Here is a 16,684-nt window from a genome sequence, read left to right as displayed (position 1 = left end):
GTCTAGGGCCCTGTGCCGAGGTTTTTCTTGCAGCTTCTTTTCCCCGGCTATACAGGTTGTAAGAAGCTGCAGTAGTTTTAGGCGGATGAGACGTTCGTTATGTAAAAATTGACGACTCAAAGTGTAACTATGTTACCTACTGAATAAAGATATTTTTGAATTTGAATTTGAATTCGGAGCTGAGTAATATGGAAAGAGAAGATTTTTTTTTTAAAGAGGTGGTCAATTTTATTTTACGAAATGAAAATACAAAATTGTATGAAACTTACTTCTTGAAGTCGACGCCAACCGTGTGGACTGCTTGCGCAGTGCCTTCTCGCATGCAATGATGCTCCACCCAGAAGGCAGTCATGGAACGTTGCATCGTTTGGAACCGCACTACGGCGCAGCTGAACATTGCTATGTCGTAAACTGCCACCTGTCACACAAACAAGTAAGGCGCAGGCCAGTCGGAAACAGCTATTGGCGCACTGCTTCTGTCCCTCGCATACATTTTATATGCAACCAATGTGCGCACGCTGCTTCTGTTTAGCCCTGAGTCTAGCGCTCCGCAAACGGCGGACGATGGCGAGTCAGTCAAATGAGGATAATCAAAATTGTATGGGACCTGGGGGGTTAAAATGACCACATCGAAGCAATTCATCTAAGAAAGCAATATTGCAATTTGACATTTGCGCATATAAAAATAAGTGCGCAATGCAAGCAACTGTCAAATAGCAATATTGCTTTCTTAGATGAATTGCTTCGATGTGGCTATTTTAACCCCCCTGATCCTACCCCACCAACACCGATGTTACTGTAGCTCTTCCGAAGGAGCTGCTACTTTTGAAGTCCCGGTAATTTAATATCTGCCAAAAGTACAGCTCTTTCAAGAGGTCAGATGAATTCATCGTTCCTCGCACTCATTCTCCTTGGTGGTTATAAACAATATGTTATCACGTACGAAGTAGAAGCCCTGTCCGATGTTTTGCGTCATGAGGAGCTCTGACTGATCCTTATAGATGACATTGCCTCGTTCGCCCCTTTCACACTGGCCGTACTCCGTCGGTATTACCGTGTCCGCTGTAAGCAATTAAGGTTAGGTTGAATTAATAGATAAAAAATAAACATAATATAACATATACGGATGACTGCTGGGCCTCCCCTCAATCAACCGGAGGGGGGTATGGAGCATACTCCACCACGCTGCTCCGCTGCGGGTTAGTAGATGAATTTTACGGCTAATAGCCAGGACCAACGGCTTAACGGCCCAAAGCACGAATCACCTTATTTTTTTGGACAGTCAGGCGAATCAAGCTTACAATGCCCATACCAAACAAAGGACAGTCTCGCCAAACCAGTGAATGTCCCCATCGAAAATCGAACCCGGGCCTCCAAATCGTGAGTTTATTTGATTGAACGGCTTCCACCTAACCTGTCACCATATATTGTGGTTCGTCATGTCACCTGGCGGTGGTAAGGGCTTATCTCGACTTGGCTGAAAGAAGCTCCTGTCTAGCTGGTCGAATGAATGACGATGAATCGATGAGTGACGATTTAAACCATGGAGTATCTGCGGACTAGTTAGAATTTCGTTTCGGCTTAACGAAGGCTTAGTGAAGGTTATGAGAGCTTACCTTTGTACATATGCATGTCGTAAGGTGAGAGCTGTCTTAGGAAGACGGCAGTGGTGTCGGGCGGCACGTCCTCCAGCGGCACGTTGGTGATGGCTTCGTTGATCCACTGCAACATGTGCTGCATGCTGATGAATCGCGTCGGCGCGCCGCAGCCAGGACCGCGCACGCCGAACCCCAGCTACACCAGCATTATTTTTTTAACATGATAATTAAGCATTTAAGAGCCGTGGTAGCAAAGTTGCAAGAACGCTTGTCTCTCACTGTGAGGTCGCAGAATCGGATCCCAGCTTGGGTCTACACCAATGATGTTCGTATTAGAAAGTCCGAAGGACGTAGTACATGAGATCACACCTATTTCCGATTAGCAGAGACCACAGAATTCCGCTTACTACGCTCCTGACACACCACTTTCGCTTCCTTATCCTCCTCATCAAAGACTTTATGTACGCTCGCCGGTTTAGAGTACTTTTGACCTGGCCTTTCTTTAAAACATCCTGGATCTGATCGCGGTATGTACTAGGTCTTCCTCTTCCAACCCTACCACGTACACCCGTATCTTAAATCTTTTTGTATTTGCAGAACACCTGGCCTTTCTTTAAAACATCCTAAGTAAGTCTGATCGCGGATATTATTGTTGATCAGTTATTATTCAGATGCGAGCTCACCAGAGTCCAGTAGCCGTGGTTGATGCGCGTAACCAGCAGTGCGCCGGCGTCCCACACGCAGTAATTGGTCTCCGACGCCACACTCGCACACAGAAAGTTGCGAGGTTGCATCTTCGCGTACGTCAGCTGTAACCAACATTATTTCTAATATAATCTAGCCTACAAGATCCTACTGCAGGATAATTGCATCCCCTTCACCAAATCGGGAATTGCTGAATGTGGGACGTAAAGACACCAAACTTAAATGGGATTGCACCCTGAGCGGTGGCGACGGATTGTTACGCATTGAGTCCTCATGATAGGTACAGGCGTCGTGTGCGAATATTTTTTTTCCTCCAACACGGAAGTTGTTTTTGGCGCCTAAAAACTCGCAGCAAAATGAAATAAGTTAAAACCCGGCTACGGAAAAATCGCGCTCTAAAAAGTATGAAACGAGAAAATGTTTCTGCGCAATCTTTCCGAATAGTGATAATAGGACACAGTCATGTTCGAAGCGATCATACGAATTCGATTACCACAGCATACGACACACAACAGACATGCGTACATAGCGAAGGGTTTTCTATTTATCTTTATATTAAGAAGACCAATTCAAAAGATATACTTAAGTGTATAAACTCTGTGCCTGCTGGAACCAGGCCAAAAATTCCAAAAAAAAGAACATACATAGCGGTCAAACACATTATCATAAGCCTATATAAACTTACCTGAGTCCTGTAGTAAAATTCAGCACAATCGTTGTCTAACACGTAGTTTACTTTAAACATTTCCTTTTGTATCACTTTCTTCTCTATTAAAAGAAAAACATTATTTAGGGGCGATTCAGAAAGAATGTTCCAAATTTTATTGTTTTTCTTTTTTTCTATGCCATTGACAAATAATTTATCCCTTTATTGAAAAATAGCCCTTATGTAATTAAAACAAAACTTTGTTATAATCGTAGTCTATAATAGTCGTATTTAATAAATCGTTAATAATTATAAACAAATCATAAAGAAAATTATATTATTTTCTCTTGGAGAAAGCTCGGTGAGGTATGGGTACTTAGTTCATCTTACGATGGATATACTTCTGACTCGTGGGCTTATGTTATGTTATGTGAAAATGAGATCTGTGCTTGATTTCTAGGAATTTAATAAAATAATAATGATTATCGATACTTACCATCGGTTAGTTTAACAACGTATAGGTTATCAAAACTTCCCATGCCTCTTAGTGGCAGACATACTGGTAACACAGGAGCTACAACATAAATTAAAAATAACAATATGATGAATAAATAAGAAAATACCTAATTATTATTTTCTTTCTCTCGGGGAGAACCCCAATTCACAAGATATCAATACCGATCTCATTAACCCTAATGGTTTCAAAGCGCCATGACTCGTGTAACGACATATTTAGTTACTTTAGTAAACAAATAGAATGTTAACGTGTCAACCGAAGCCCGGAATCATTTTACTTTTCCGTTGATTCTTTAGCAAACAAAGGATAGTCTCACGAAAGTAATTTCGACAATAATTCTCGAAACGACCTCGGAACTCCAGATCATGAGTTCTACGCTCTGGCGTCTAGAGGCTGTTTTTTTTGTTGTCGCGTCCTCAACATTATATAAAAAAAGCTGATAACACACCAGTCGACGATTTAAAGATTGCGCTAAAAGAAGCATGAGCTCTTTGATATCGACGTGGCATGGGAGAAGCTTGCCGGTACTGGAGATGTGTGGAGAAAGCATGCGTTCAATGGGCGTTAAACTCACGACAACATATAGTTCTAGACGCTGACGAGTAGGAGAGTAACAACATCAAGCTGACAACATTCCACCTGTCGGAGGCTTCTTCTGTGCGGTTGAATTTCCGCTCCAGTATTGGCTTGCACAGCCATGGAAAATGTGCATTATTGCGTGGCAATGACGCCATAAATTGTCTGAAACAGACGTATGAGGCACATTGATGATGGTGACGAGCGCTGCCCACCTGCCTTCTTCTTAGAGCCCCAGTCGCGCAGCTGCAGCAGCGCCACCGTCGCGAAAGTCTTCTTGCTGATGTAGTCCGGGTGCAGTATATAGTCGTATATCCATAGGGAATACTGTTCGCCTCCGTCGCCCCACACTATGAACTTTGTGCTGTTCCTGAAAACACTTTGTCGCTATATCGAAAATCTTATTCTCAACAATCATTTTTTCTTCAACAAATAATATTAAATTCTAATCTAATCTAGGCTATAAGATCCCACTGCTGGGCCAAGGCCTCCCCTTCCTCTTTACAGTTTTCGCTGTCCTGTACGTACTCCGGCCAGACCCTCCGACAATTTAAGCGTCCAAGAATTCATTATTCAATGAATAATATGGGTTGGTCTCAGGTAGTCTAGATAGCAATATGTTCGGATAAGTGTTTGCTTTGGAATAGTGACGATGCAGGATAGAGATGCAGAATTAAGTCCCGTCCGAGTTACATTTTTTCGAAAAATTTTCTCTTTAATAGTACGTTATTCACCCAAGGAAGAAAGTGACCGATTACCAACGAGGGTTTTATAGTTTGACGCCCGTTCGAGACATAATCGAAGGCCTTATACACACGTAGAAATCGTACTCTCTCCCGAGTGATATCTTGCCACATATGTGCAACAGTAATGTCGTACTTTCTGCCTCCTTTTCAAGAAAGGAAGAAAACCCTACCCAAGTATGTTTTGATAAGAACTGTTGCTACAATTATATACTTTTTTGCACAAACCTCATTTGCTCTATGGGTATCCGACCTATATCTTCTGCAGAGGCGAGCACGTACCCGTAGTTAATCAGGACCCCGGCAGTGACGGCAAACTGGATCTTGCCACCCAAATCTGACGACACAATGTAACACTCATCATGTCCATCATTATCCTGTTCTCACAGGACCCGCTTCTCTAACTTAAAGATCCAACTGGTCCGGTCTTTTACAGAAGCGACTGGCAATCTAACCTTCCAACCAGAGCCAATACAGGTTAGGTCAAGTCCGAATTGCTTTTCAATAATCGTTCATTTCGGACTTATACTGACAGGCACCTGGTAAATCTTAGGAGAGCTATGGTAAATTCTAAATAAGACGAGATGTTAATTGGATCCTACCTGCATTTTTTGGTATTTTTTTTTAAGATTTAGCGTATTTCGGGCTTGTACTGCAATATAGACACGTCGTAATAATTACGCTATAGGTCGAATATTCACAAAGACAAATGGTCAACACTCTCATCCTAGCTCGATAAGAGCTTCTGAATCATTTCTTTTTGATTTTATTTTCTCTTTAACGGTTATTAGAATACCGAATTTACCTAGTCCGATGCGTTAAAGTCACGGGCTCGTGCATCGAGATCGCGAAAATCGACGCTTCGAATCGTGGTTACCATGGTTACGCCCACCAATTTGCTATTATACTACACGTGCTACACACAATTCCGATCGCAGAGCCCGTGACCTTGATGCATCGGACAGCACGGATTGGCTAGTCTAATAACCGCTTTTATGATGTATGTAGGACTGTAGGTGTCTTACAGAAGCCATGTTGGACGACGCCCAGCCAGGGCATCCGTCGTAATGGAAGCGAGCCATCGTTCAGGTCGCCCTCTGCGTCCTCTGCGCATACGATAGACTTCCAATCGATACTCCTGCACACATTTGCTGCAACCGATACATAATATTTGGAGGTGCACTATGGTACCATGTCACATTAACTTTTTCGACAAATTGAACTGTAAGGCTCACTAAAATGCCAAATATGTTAGTGCGACAGGGTTCTAGTTCTAAAGTGATATTGACAGTTGCCAGAACTGAATGTCTCTCCTGGTGTATAGTTGATTAAGCTAAATTTTAATAATACCATAACATAAATAGCCTATAAACGTCCTACTGCTGGGCACAAGACTTCCTCAATCAATCGGAGGTTGTATGGAGCGGAGCATACTCCATAATTTTAAAATGCGATCTCACAGTGAGTGACAAGCACTCTTCCAGCAGGGAGGTTAAAAAAGGTCACATTGAAAGAAATCATCTGCTTCAACTTTGTGGTTATATAGCAACCGATTGTCATAGAGAACAATTCATCTAAAAACTGCAACGCAATATTGTAATTAATTAAGGATGTTTATTATAATAATTATCATCCCAAACTAATTCTTTTCCGTGTCCTTTCCGCTAATTTTATATCCATGTTTCGCTAACTTTGATGATTGGCTAAATGCGAAGGCGTAGCCATTCAAGTAAAAAAATGCAATTTGATATTTGCGCATATAAAAACAAGTGCGCAATGTCAATGTCAACAACTGTCAAACAGCAATATTGCTTTCATAGATGAATTCCTTTAATATGGCCATTTTAACTCCCCAGGGCTGCATACGACTGCTTACATTACATTACATACTTATTAAAAAAGTATACATACCATTGTATATTAAAACGACGATTGTTATTATATATAGATTCATCAACACAGTTTCTAATAAATCCTTTAACAGTACATATGAATTAACCTAAATATAGGTAACTGCGCAGACTGATACAGCCCTTGAGAACGTAAGCACAGGAATGACTGTAATTTTGACTCCGGAACATCTTATAGACAATTTGTCAGTTTGTCAATACCCAAATTTCCGGAAACCAGTTGCATATTCCCACGAAGTTCTACGATTATTGATTCCTTCAATGAAGTCATGATTGTAATGAATTGCTAAACATTTATGAATCTAGCAATAGATGTATGATAGGTAGGTACCATTTCCGGAAACCAATTTTGTCGCGATTAGTTAGAGCTCAGGTGGCGTGAGCGGCGCATTCGTCGATTTTATAATTTCAAAACTTTGAGTTACAAGAAGATTATTCAAATTATTTATTTTCAGACACAGGTCCATAGATGTTAGTAACAATGCAAACTTAAAGCTAGGGTTAGTATAAAACAGAGCAAATGAAAACTTAAGAGAGATGGAGCTTCAACCATCGGCGCAGCAATGGGGAGTCCCACTTGTCAGCGAACACGCTCAGAATGGTGTTGGTAGTGCCGCAGAGCGACAGCAAGGAGGCGCGGCGCTTCCGCATGATGGCATAGAAGTCATCAATGCGCGCCTCTGCAAACATTCCCGACGCACTGCAGCGTCACGGCCGCCCCAACAGCATCCTGAGCGCGTGAGTGAGGGTTATTAATAAATAACTTCAAAAAAAAGAAAAGCTGGAGAACGTTAATCATGTCTATCTACCTCAGGAGGAGTACAGCTTGAAAACAGAAAAAATAATAACAGGTCTGCCTTATCAATTTCTTTTTTAAATCTTAAATTTTATAGAAGATTTTTACTTACTTACAAGAAAATGTCATCCTCATATTGATACAAAATAAAACATCAATCATAAATAACAATTAATTTGGTAGCCTCCTATTCAACCCCTTTTTACCAATTTTAACTAAATCTGCTCACTCGATTTGGCTGGCTGGCCGGTCTAGCGGTTACTATTAGTATACTTACTACCTTCACAGTACAAAAATAATATGTAGGCTTAAATAACCATAATTTATGTATTCTTCATGTCTGAAGTGAAACTTTATTATTGGTTTTACACTAACATTATTCTGAATATCAGGACCTTGGTGTTGAATGGAAGTTTGTGTTGCCAACCGTAATACACCGCAGTGCAGGTAACTTTAAGAGGCGTTGTAGCCTGTAAGTACGATTAATGTTCTTATTTTTTATGTAATTGTGTTTTATCGTTACATCATTGTTATATGTTTAGATAAATCTTAATAAATTTGTAAAACAGACAAATCTCGTGCTTCCTCCCTTAGCGGAGAAGAGAGGAGGCTATTACATATTCCAATAACGAAAAGGATATTATTATATTATATTTAACAAAAAAGTAACCGTCTTAGCCTCATTACAAAACAATCAATAGATACCAAACTATTTCTTACTTTTCACGCCTAGACCGATGATGTCCCGATTCGAATGAAAATTGGCACATAGATTGATCGAAACCCAGAAGCGGAGATCGAGTACCTTTTTTGTTTTGACGTGACTTACTTTAGGCATAAACTACTTGATCGGACAAATCGGGAGCGCAGGGGGAATTCACCGGTACGGAGGTACTCTCAAACTAATCTAGCCGTTGGTTCCGGTTACTACTTACTAATGTTACTAAGTAGTCGTTACATGAGCCATGTCAGGTTCCTTTGGCGGCTCAATAGTAACCCTGACACCAGGTTGATGAGGTTGGTACTCCACCTCACAACCCACACGATAGAACTAATCTAGCAGGACTAAGTATAGTCGCCATAACAAAAGTTTCTAGAACCTACATAACATAAACAGGCTATATATGTCCCACTGCTGGGCACAGGCCTCTCATCAAAAAACCATGGAGTGTGGAGCATGCTCCATGGTTGTTGGAAACCTAGTATAAAGGAATTTTGTTTTCATAGATCTCAAACGACTGTTTCAGACGAAATATGACTTCATTGTCTTGAAGCGGTGCAATTTTGTTCATGGCTGTGCTAGCCAATTCTGAAGCGGCAAATAACACACACACGTTTATAGCATACATAACACAAGTAGTAACATAGCTGCCGAGGAGTACTATACACCTCTGCCTAACCCTTCGGGGATACAGGCGTGATGTTATGTTGTTTTATAGTATACTAAGCTTAACAAGACCTGCCTGTTTAGATCTTGTTAATTATATCTTTGTAAGCTAGTATAAAATAAAAAAGGCATTCGAATATTGTTGTTGCGTAATATTTGACGAAAGTGAAACTCCAACCGCGTGCGCAGAGTAGCGCGCACGTTTCCGGATCGTCACGCCGCGCCGCCGCTGCGTGCTCGCTCGCTGACCACTCCACCTACACACTGTACTACCTACCTACATTTATCTCATTTACTACGCCCATGCTAACATTATAAGTAAGTGCAAAAGTAAGCGAATGATTCGTGAAAATCATATCGAGTCTTCTTCTTCTTCTAATCCTTTTTCCATTCTTCGCGATCTTTTGCAGCCTATGTAGCTTGCTCCCATGACATGCCGAGAGTTTTAAACTCTCGGTCAACCGAGCCCAAAAAAAAACAAATCATATCGAGTGGTGTGGCATAATGTTGGGAACAAACGACGCCAGTGCGGCGTCTGTCGGACTCTGTTTGCTTTTTACCACTCTACCGCGAAGCAACCTGACAGAGGGCGGCAGTAACTGTCAGTACTATTCAGAGGCGGAGGACAGGAGTCCTAGTACGACTTTGAAATAGACTACCCTGGGTAACATCCCACTCCCTTCAGACAGAGTACCTCGGGGTGGAAGGCAAGAAGGAAACCACCGCGCTATTATTATTTTTTTCCTAAAAATGTAGTGTGGTGCTACACCGACGAGAGCGTAGCTCTTAAATTAACGACGATGAATATTCTGTGGATACAACCGATATCCGTTGTCCGGTGAAAACACTCAGCGGTCCCCTTTTGTCCAGCCAGGTAGTGACTGCTAACTGAGGCACATCATAAGTCACTAAAAAAACATAGGTGTTATAGCACAAGCCTTGTGCGAGGCACGCGCGGGCGGAATTTTAACGAGGTCTTTTAACGGACCCAGACGCCCCGCTATTTGTATCAGAATAGGTTTTTTGTGAGCGCATAGTTTGTTTATTATGTTGCGTGTTATTGTGGTGTTAACATACCTTTATCTATTTATTACCTTAACAACATTAACAGCCCCGTACTCCAGTGGTCAGAGTTGCAGTCCATTCAATACCCGATGGGGATATATCTTGACGCTTGACAGTTAGAAGGAATTATGTGTATGTGTTTTGAAACATCATTATAATATAATATATTATGGTCGATATGGTGATCGATCACCTGTTTCCACAGGGATTATCAATGCATCTTAAGACTATCGCAACGCAAGTTGTATCGCAAGTTGACTTCTGATTACTTGTAGCTGCCCAATCCATTAGGAATTATAGTCGCGGGATTATTTTTCTCGAAAAAGCTTTATATACGTAATAGAAAAAAAATATTATTATTTTTCTTCAATTATTTTAAATTTCGCGCGATAACTGTTGGTCACGTGGCATTTTGCCTAGGGACGTCACATTTCAACAAAAAAAGAACCTGTCAAACTGCATATCTTGAAACCTGACAAATAGTTTTTATTTTGCGAAATATGACGTCACAAGAAGCTCAATCAACAAAGGCTCTTGTACTGCACAGATAAAAAAAACACATTCTTTCTTTGTAAAAATTAAATATTTAAAAATGATCTTAACAAAAACGACGAAGCTTGTGCGGATTTTATTATGTATGATTTGAATATGCTTTCCTTTTTTTTAATATGAATGTTGGTACTGACGAAGCCTGTGGTGGATTTACGTTCTGTTTTTTATTATTATTATTTTTTATTAAAATGTATTTTTTTTTTCTTAACAATAAATATTATCTATAATGAATGATGAACTACCATATCCGACATAAGTAGTTCATATTTTATTGTTACAACTATTAAGTAGCCAATTAGGTACGTTTGTATTAGGTAAGTATGTAACTATTGCAAAATGTTTCGTCGTCATCGGAAGCAGTCTTTATTCTTATCTATTAGGAGGGTGGGCCTCCACTGAACCGTGATAATCTCCTATTGTATACAATCTTTATTTATACAATTGTATTCCTTAAGACTTGATCCATTGTCAGCGATAAAACATACTTCGGCATTATTTTTTTGCTATATTATTTTTAGTCAAAAGTGAAGATTTGACTAATTGCGAGGTCGCAGGTTCAAATCCAGAACAGGGGGCAATTGCAATTTGACATTTGTTTGTATTATATGCGCAAATGTCAAATTGCAATATTGCTTTCTTAAATGAATTGCTTCGATGTGGCCATTTTAACCCCCCAGGTCTAATAACTTATTAATCATACACTAATAAAATTCCTACGGATATTCATTCATCCATTGTTACGAAAAAGGATTTTAAAGTTGGCCGTGATAGCTTGCAACCATTTTTCATACGAAGTCCATAAACTGTGCCACCAATTGTGTCGCGATAGATGATTATATTCTCCCAAATGGCGCATGCGTATGGTAATGCTACGTCACTATGTCACGATTGGCAGCATCAGTCAGTACGCCTAGCACGCTAACGGCGCGAGTAGAGCGAGTAAATGTCAAAGCGCGAGTTGTCAAATTTGACAGACGAGTTTAGGTGCCTCGTTCACGCATCGACTTACTCGCGACTCGAATATGAAAAATGTGTCACCCATCATCATCCCCCTAGCATTATACCGTTTTTCACAGGCTCCGCTTAGCTAACCTGAAGATTGGACAGGTCCAGTTTTTTTTACAGAAGCGACTGCCTGTCTGACCTTCCAACCAGCGAAGGGAAAACCAGCCCAATACACAGGTTAGGTCACTTACCTCCGAAAATGCATTTCTCGGGAATGTGGGTTTCCTCACGATGTTTTCCGCTGAACACGTGATAATCATTTATGATCGAAACATGAATTTGGAAAAAAATCGGCAATCATTGGTTTAGGCCTCAAAGTGAGAGACAAGTGTTCTACCACGGCTTTGTGTCACACAAATTATATTAAAAACTATCAATTCGTCCCTGACGTCGCAAACAGACGTATCTGCAATTTTCTGCTAAAATAAATTGTGTCTTATTGACAATAACATAAGGTGCAAATCAGATCCGCCAAAAAATTGAGATACGTCACTTTGCGACGTCAGGGACGAATTTTCTCATTTCTTATGAAAATAGGTATCTGTTTTTTCTTTTTCTTCTTCTTCCGTAAGCAATATACAACAATAAGATATATCCTTTGGAGTGCGATATCTTGAAATAGCCGCGTCTACCAAAGACCCTATTTTATCTCGCGTCGCGCTTACATAGCGTGCTAGGCCTGCAGTTATGAACAAATAGCGATATACCGTGACGTATGCTCGGGACAAGCCATTGTTTTATAGTTCCTGTCGAATGCATTGATCTGTCTTCAGTCAATGAGTTCGGAAGAAGCGGGAAACTCGTGCGCAGTGACAGTTGTGTGCTAGGTACTGATTACCTACAAACATTGTGACTCTTACTTGTATAGGTATATATTATGTGCTAAGTACTTACGTAAATCTTCCTCCAAGGCTTCGATATTTTTTTGATGGACGTTCGTAGTTCAAAGAAGTAAAAAATACAGCTGGAGTTCGTACTAATCACTCGCAATCGTGTCTAATATCGGGCTTCAATATAGGTACTCAATATACTAGATAAAATATATGATGAATGATGTGTGAAAGTTAAATATGTTTTTATATTATTTACACCTGAGTTTAATTATATTATTGTTTATATTAAATTTTCACGGTGCATTGGCGATTCTGCACTGTAAAGTCGTGAAATGTTAATAAAATAAATAAATAAATACTCTTACGGACCGCGCATTCTTGCAGCGCCATACCTTGTAATATTTTTTGTTCTAAAACTTCAATTTTAACAAAAAGCTATCTGCCCTCTCCGGTTATTCTATCACTTCTCAGGCTTTACTGGCAGAAACTGTTAGAAAAAGTTGCGTCTCTTGCCTCTCTTGTTATTAAGTTGTGTTGTATGCTGTTCTATGTGCAATAAACAATTAAATAGGTAAATTATATTGGTAGTTAATGTGTGTTTGCAGTGATGGAGTGAGGGCGTGGGCGCATGGGTCCGGCGCCTGCGCTGCTGGAGGCGGCGGCGCGTGGCGACGCGGCGCGGCTGGCTGAGCTGCTGCCGGCGCGCGCGCACCAGCTGCATCTCACTGACGAGGTACCGTACCACTCTATCGTCTGATTAGTCAGGTCAATGACCGACGTCATCCTTGATATCAGATTTTCTTGTGGTTCTGCGCACCCCGATCGAGATAATGTGTGGGAGTGGAGTCTATATCTCTAATCTAGTAGCATTATTCCGTTCTTATAGTATAAGCTAAAGACTTGACAGGACTATCAACTCGAAGCGAGTACCAGCCCTTACATGTTGGGCACATACCTACCAACATCACATTTCGCGGGTTTACTCACGATGTGTTCCTTCACCTATAAGTACACATCCTCAGTCACGTCGTCTTTGTTGGCCAATTAATGTCATGAGCCGCAAATGTACAATACGTCATCAAACAATAGTTAGGTTAGCTTCGTATCTTGTAGTTTATACCATGCGCAAAAATATGTACGTTTTGTCATTATCACGCATATTTTAAAACATGGTTCATTATCTGCAAGTAGATATCTCAATATCTAACATGAATATTAAGTAGGTTAAAGTTAAAAGTTGCGAAACGATGGAATTTATTATGGACTATTAATTTACCTGCACTTTTATCGTCCAAGCAAATGGGCCTATAATTTAAAAGTATGTTAATGATTTAAAATATTATTAAATATAATTAATATAAATTATTTATAGTTGAAAATGTTATACAACTAATTAATTAATTTAAAAAGTAAGTAAACAGAAAAGGCGGAAACGGAAGTGAGAATTACGCGGTGAACGAAACAAATGAAGAACGGGGTTTGATTGGTTCTCCGACTTTTATAGGAGACGTTGGTTGTGGAAAGAATTACGATGGAAATTACAAAATAGTCGATAAAAAATTGGGTGACCAATTACAGTGTTTTCTTGAAAGTCTTTAGTTTATAACTATTTCGCAAACTTAGATTCATACATAATTTTTTTACCTAGTTAAATAAATTTGGAGTCGTCGGCACTAATAGTGAGAAACGACCGTTAACCTCGTTTCTATCGCTGGTATAATAAATCCACAAGCAATGCTCTCACATTCCTTAGATCAACGATAAGATACAGGTGTTTTTATTATTACTTGGCGCGTAAAATTCGGTAGCCATATTTGTTTGTGGCCGTCATAATTTGTTGACATTACACGTAACGTTCAGAAAGTTAATTTCTTTTTTATTTTTTATGTCGTGTGCATTCCGTATCTTTTTATTTTAGGAATTAAACAAATAACGTTGGATTATTATCATCGTTGTTTCTTTAGACCGGGAATTTGTGGTGACCGGGTTGGATTTCTTTAGACCATTGATCTTTAATGTGTGTGTGTGTGTTATTCCAAATATCCCTTCACCCCACATAGGAAAAAGAAACCTCTGTGGAAAATTGTATTCTTCTCGGTCCAGTGGTTTCAGCTGTTCAATCATTCAGCCAGTTTCCTATGAACTATACAAATGTAGATGATAGATGAAACAGAGAAGAATTGATAAAACAGAGTGTACCCAATAAGGAACAAAATAAAATAATGCGCAGCTTTTTAAAGTTTTTATTTTGCCTTAACAAACTGTCCCGACGATAACGTCAGCACAAAATTAAATTACATTAAGGCTGTGAGCTACTTTTTTACGCGCAGTTTTACGTCGGAACCCCGCTGGGACGCAACAAATTACAAGTATTGTAGCTACTACAGAAAGAAAGAAAAAGAAACTGGCAAAAAAGATATAAAGATAAACACACGCATACATTCATAGGCTTTGGTAGCTACAAAAACTTCGACTGGGCTTTTAAAACCATTAATTTAACACAGAAGCGGAACTCTCATAAGATTATTTCGTTATCCCATTTTCAGGATTCTAATACCCAACCCAAATAATAACATAACATAAGTTCAAATTCAAAAATATATTTATTCAGTAGGTAACATAGTTACACTTTGAATCATAATTTTTTACATAACGAACGTCTCATCCGCCTAAAACTACTGCAGCTTCTCACAACCTGTATAGCCGGGGAAAAGAAGCTGCAAGAAAAACCTCGGCACAGGGCCCTAGACGGTCTTTAAAAAAAAAAACATAATATATTTTTATACAGTCAAGCTCACGACTACATCCCAAGTCGAAGTCAAAGAGGTACCTACATCCATCACAAGATGAACTAAGTACCCACACCTCACCGAGCTTTCTGTTAGACCAACGTGATAGATGGTGAGCCGTATCGCCATCTACAATGGTCGAGCCAACTGTGTTAGTACATTAAATCAGAAATCAGAATCATTTATTCAACGTAATTATCATGGATAAACTTGTTGAAGGTCAATGTAACATTTTTGTGTTTTGGCTGAGGAGAAGAAATGACAAGAAACTGCAACAGCAACACATCTTTTAAATTAAAACTTCCAACAATTTGTTGAAGTATGTTCCGCTTGAGGTGAGACTTGTGTGCAATGGGACGTATGTAACGCAGGCTATTTTATGATTGTTATGTTAAAAAACTAAACTGAATAAAGCTCTAAGTCTACTCTAAACTCGACGGACAAGATTTCGGTCCATTTGTCCATAGAACCCTAAAATAAAAAGTCAAGCAAACCGGTCGGGCCGAACTAGTTTTTATAATGAGTCGTATATATCGACTATGTCGGTGCAGACTGCTAGATGACACGAGATACGCTGCGATACTGGAATATAATTAATTATGCCTCCACTTTGTACTTACTAATATGGGGACTTCACAAAGTTTTTAGAATACTTTAGTAAGTAAGAAAATTCTTTCACAAATTATAACCCAGTTGTTGAGAGCGCGTACGTGAAAAATATCAAGAAAGCCAAAACATTGTTAAGCTGATTTTATTAGAACCAAAAAACTGACATTTAAAAACAACAAAACGTAACGAATATGACAATATATTAAAAAAGAAGAACTTGGGACGACCAAGGTCGTCGTTAACACCAGTGGAACCAAGCAATGTAACTTACCGTCCTAATAGACGCATTACTTGATAAAGAAATATAATGTAACACATATGTACTTACTTACATAAGATAACTGAAGTAATAAATAGGCTATAAAGTTTCCAAAAGTATTATAAAAAGAAAACGAATCAAAAATGCTATTTTTTATTTCATTCCATTATATATCGTCGTTAACTGTATTTTGAATTGTACAAACAAATGACAGACGCGCTCTCATCACTAATTTAAGAGACACGCTCTTGTCGGTGTAGCATTCTCCTAACTCTACATGCTACACGTGCGCGCGTAAGATCACGATCTGTGTCACGATCACGATCTATGTCGCGCATAAGATCACTAAGGTTATAAAATAGGCTGGAAAATTTCCAAAAATATTACCTATAAAAAATATTTCATTCAAAATATTTATTATTATAGCGTCGTTATAATTGTATTTTGTACTGCACAAACAAATGACAGACGCGACGTAGAGCCACTCGCCGTATCGGGAATCGAAGTTCGAGGAGTTGCTGTCAAAAATAATTCGTCATGATTCTGTTACTTACCTCAAATACTTTTATTCTTCCTCCGACCTATTCCCATTTCTACTTGGGGTCAGCTCCTGCCAGGGTGGTCCACTTCACTATTCGGAAGATATTCGGAGAAAAAAAGGTTGTGTTATGCTTTTTAGAACGCGATTTTTCCG

General features: G+C 39.5%; 1 protein-coding gene across 1 annotated transcript in view; it reads left to right on the top strand.

The window, feature by feature from the left end:
- LOC126373769 (ankyrin repeat domain-containing protein 6) overlaps positions 1-16,684 on the top strand; it is an 82,288-nt gene that overhangs the window by 38,809 nt on the left and 26,795 nt on the right. Inside the window, exon 3 of the mRNA XM_050020050.1 lies at positions 12,939-13,066. Within this exon, the coding sequence (XP_049876007.1) occupies positions 12,962-13,066 (105 nt within the window). The 5' untranslated portion in view covers positions 12,939-12,961. The remainder of the gene's footprint in view (positions 1-12,938; positions 13,067-16,684) is intronic.

Source organism: Pectinophora gossypiella, chromosome 16 (assembly GCF_024362695.1).
Source record: "Pectinophora gossypiella chromosome 16, ilPecGoss1.1, whole genome shotgun sequence".
NCBI lineage: Eukaryota > Metazoa > Arthropoda > Insecta > Lepidoptera > Gelechiidae > Pectinophora > Pectinophora gossypiella.
Note: the sequence above shows the minus strand (reverse complement) of the source record. Positions and strands in the feature narration are given on the sequence as shown.